Below are 4,487 nucleotides of genomic sequence, written 5' to 3'. Positions count from 1 at the left end.
TATATATATGTACATTTATATATGTCTGTGCTAGTTGTATTGGTGATTGTTGATAGATAGTTCTGTTGGTATTTATCTGTGTTAGAGGTGACTGGTACTTATTTTATGGTTGTTATAATTGTGGTGGATGCAGCTGTGGTAATTGAGTTTATGACAGTTGTGGTGGTAGTTGAAATAATGGTGTTGGTGAAAGCTTATGCAGGTGGGCATTATTATTTTGACAACAACAACTGTACCAGTAATTAAGTAATCACAACATCTAATCCAATATGTCATTTCCAGTTTATCCGGGAAGATTGTGGCTACTTATAAACTTTGTTCAGAGCAGTTATCCTCTCAGCATCATTATGATTATGGTATGAGAGCTGTAAAGTCTGTATTAACAGCAGCAGGTAATCTCAAGTTAAAACACGGTGATCTAGATGAATCAGTACTTCTATTGAAAGCCATCAATGATGTTAACCTTCCAAAATTCTTGTCACAGGTAAAATTATTTTCTTTTTCATTCAAACTTTACATTGATCTCTGTTGATGTCTTCTCTGCGAAGTCACTATCATCATCATCATCATCATCATCATTTAACATCCGTTGTCCATGCTGGTATGGGTTGGACGGTTTGACCAGGTCTAGCTAACTGGAAGGCTGTATCAAATTCCAGTCTGATTTGGCATGGTTCCTATGTCTGGATGCCCTTGCTAATGCCAACTGCTTCAAGAATGTAATGGGTGCTTTTACGTGCCACCAGCATGTGTGCCATGTGTGTGACACCAGTATCTGCCTCGACTGTGATTTTTCTTGGCTTGATGGATTTTCTTCTCAAGCACGACATAATGTCAAGGTGTCAGTCATTCACCATTGTCTCTGTTAAGTATGTGTCTTTATTTGTTTTTTTAAATTTTCTTTCTTTTACTTGATTTAGTCATTGTACTGTGTCCATGCTGGGGCACTGCCTCAAAGGATTTAGTTGAACAAAGTGGCCCCAAAACTTATTTTTTTGTTTTTGTTTTAAGTTTGGTACTTAGTCTATTGGTCTCTTTTGCCAAACTGCTAAGTGACAATGATGTAAGTAAACCAACACCAGTTGCCATGTGGTGTATGCAGGATGAATACCAACATAAAGACACATACACACACATGCATGTACCTATGTGCGCACACACACACACATGTATAATGATCTTCATGCAGTTTCTATTGGCCAAATTCACACACAAAGCATTAGTTGATATAATAGAAGATACTTACCCAATGTAGCTGGTGCACAGTGGGATTGAACCTGAAACCACATATGGTTGCAAAATAAGCTTCTTAACCACATATCCATACCTGCTCCTATATGTCTTATGATATTTATGATTGTTGTAGTGTATATGTTTGTGTGTATATATATATATATATATATATATATATATATATATATATATATATCAGAATTACAGTATCAACCAGACCATCAGATGCACTTGCACACCACTGGTCACAATGAGCTTCAAATTCTGTTTTGATTGTGCCATTGTCCATGTTGAAATGCAATAAGCTGAAAAAAAATTAGCTCAGTTAGCAACTGAGTTCCCATGAATGTGAATAAAAATTCGAATTGAGGGAGTGGTACATGTAAAATCCAGGCTGGATGTTTTCTAGCAAGGAGATCCCCTGATGTAGTAATTGCTCAACGAGGGGTACTCAGCCTGCTACTAATCAACTGAAGGTACCCTAATTACATGAAGGTCACATTGTTGATATGCATACATCCTTTTCTACTCTAGGCACAAGGCCCAAAATTTTTGGGGGAGGGGACCAGTCGATTAGGCTGACCACAGTATGCAACTGGTAGTTAGTTTATCGACCCCAAAAGGATGAAAGGCAAAGTTGACCTCGGCGGAATTTGAACTCAGAACATAAAGACAGACAAAATACCACTAAGCATTTTTCTTAGCGTGCTAACGTTTCTGCCAGTTTGCTGCCTTAAGTATATATCAGCATAGCACATGTGATGACAAAAGAGGTACAACTCAATATTGTTGGAAATAGAGGACTGTATTTATTGAGAGGTAATATTCATTCCCAGTTAAACGTGGATGTTCTGTTAGAACAGACTACACTGCAGTAGTTACCATGAAAGAAACTCTCATATTGTCTTTGGGTGCAAAATGCACCCTTGCTAATATCACTATTTATTGAATGACACAGATATGAAGATTTACATTCAAGTCATTTCTGTTTGAACAATTCAATGATCATTGCACGTCTTCAGTTACCGAAATTTATTTTATTATTTTATATTTATAACAACAGGAGTGGCTGTGTGGTAAGTAGCTTGCTTACCAACCACATTGTGCTGGGTTCTCATCCCTATGTGTGGCACGTGTCTTCTACTTTAGCTTCAAGCCATCCAAAGCCCTGTGAGTGGATTTGGTAGGTGGAAACTGAAAGAAGCCTATTGTATATATATGTGTGTGTTTGTGTCTGCTTGTATCCCCTCCCCAACCATCGCTTGACAACCGATGTTGGTGTGTTTACGTCGCCGTAACCTAGCGGTTCGGTTAAAGAGTCCGATAGAATAAGTACTAGGCTTACAAAGAATAAGCCCTGAGGTCGATTTGTTCGACCAAAGGCAGTGCTCCAGCATGGCCACAGTCAAATGACTGAAACATACAAAAGACTCGCAGCTGCTGAAAAGATGCAATGATTATTAAATTGTTGACAGAGAAACTTAAAGTCCTGAATGTAAGTTTTTGTTGGCGTGGCTGTGGGTTAAGAAGCTTGCTTCCTAATCACATGGTTTCAGATTCAGTCCCACTGTGTGGCACCTTGGGGAAGTGTTTTCTACTTTAGCTTTGGGCTGACCAAATGTTTAAAATACATTTATTTACATATGTACCAAACTAGTTTCAACAATATTTTTTGTTTATCAATGGTAAAAGTTTAAAATTAGAAAAACATCGTTAAAAGTTTCAATGTTGACAAACTAAAATGTTTCAATGTTGATAAATCATCATGTTCAAAACAGAAGGTGTAAGTCTGAAATTAAAACTGTATATTAATTTGTTAGAATGTACAAGGTTCATTAATTTCAGTGGTTGTCGACAAGTCATACTGAAAAAAACAAGTGTGAGAATTAAAATAGTAAAAAAAGGGAATTTGGTTTACGGTTTCTCAGATCTTTAAATAGTCACTTTCGCTTGTAATGGTATGTTTAGGGATCAGATGTATTTATAAATTTTTTTCTGCAAGCGGATCTGATTTTTGATTCATTGAAAAATTGATGACGTTAAAAAAAAAAAGACAGAATATACAGAAAGTAGAGGTTTCTTGTATTTTAATTCATACAGCCATTGGGGGTTGTTGGTCAGGGGTTTATGCACATTAGAGATCAAGAATGAGTGGTGCATATATGGGTAAATGTTGTTGATAGATAATGTACATCGAGCTTATTCAGATGCAAAGGCCAAAATATTTACTGCAGAGACAGATGGTGGGTGCAGCATGTCATTGCGCTAGAGTTTGTAGTGAATATTTGTTGACCAGTCATGATATTTTGGTGGTGATGGTGATGACGCTGTCATCACTCTAAAATAATATGATACCACTATTTGTTCTGTCTTTTCAGTTGGCTGAAAATATTTGGGTGCCTGTTGTCTACTCTGTGAAATGACCTGATCTGAGTTAGGGTCTATGATTAGGGTTTAAGGTTAGGGATGTAGGGATTAAGTCTATGGTTAGGGTAAAGATATAGAGTTAGGGTAATATTTATCCCCATTTAAATATGGATGCTCAATCAGAGCAAACTAATCTGTTCCGTTAGTATGATCTGATAGAATATCCACGTTTAAATGGGAATAAATATTACTTCTCAATATTAATACTGCCTCAGTTACTAATATATATAAGGTTATCGTTTAGGGTTGGTGTTAGGGGTTTAGGGGGTTAGGGTTAGGGTTTTAGATGTTAGGGTCAGGATATAGGGTTAAGGTTTAGTGTTAAAGCTAATGTTAGTGTTTGTGGTTTGGGTTAGGTGTTTAGGGATTAGATTTAGGATTAGTGTATAGGGCTAGAATTTAGTGTTAGGGTTTAGAGTCAGGGTTAGACTGCACACTAAAGTGTAAATGGCCAGGTAGACCACACACTAAATGGCACCAAAAATAATGGATAACTCCTACTTTGGTCCTATTTCAGATTGCTTTATTCTAATGTTTAAATTTTCAGCCTTTGTCTATACTTGATATACTTTGTCTATACTTGTACAGTTTTTAATGACTATCTATGTTTTCTCTTGACAGGATGTCCCCTTATTTGAAGGTATTATTGCTGACCTTTTCCCAGGTGTTAGTCTGCCTCAACCAGACTATGGCATATTCATGGATGCTCTGGAGACAAACATACAGAAGAGAAAGTTACAATGTGTTCCATGGTTCTTGGATAAGATTATTCAGGTAGGTGGGTGAGATGGACTACATATATACATATATATATATATATATATATA

The 4,487-nt window shown here is 36.7% G+C and overlaps 1 protein-coding gene across 3 annotated transcripts in view; it reads left to right on the top strand.

The window, feature by feature from the left end:
- Window positions 1-4,487, top strand: part of LOC106876428 (dynein axonemal heavy chain 3) — a 158,633-nt gene that overhangs the window by 24,107 nt on the left and 130,039 nt on the right. For all 3 annotated transcript variants that reach the window (XM_052969758.1, XM_052969757.1, XM_052969759.1), the window contains exons 14-15: window positions 283-484; window positions 4,282-4,434. In XM_052969758.1, the coding sequence (XP_052825718.1) occupies window positions 283-484; window positions 4,282-4,434 (355 nt within the window). The remainder of the gene's footprint in view (window positions 1-282; window positions 485-4,281; window positions 4,435-4,487) is intronic.

Source organism: Octopus bimaculoides, chromosome 7 (assembly GCF_001194135.2).
Source record: "Octopus bimaculoides isolate UCB-OBI-ISO-001 chromosome 7, ASM119413v2, whole genome shotgun sequence".
NCBI classification, from domain to species: Eukaryota; Metazoa; Mollusca; class Cephalopoda; order Octopoda; family Octopodidae; genus Octopus; species Octopus bimaculoides.
This window is presented reverse-complemented; position numbering and strand designations above follow the sequence as displayed.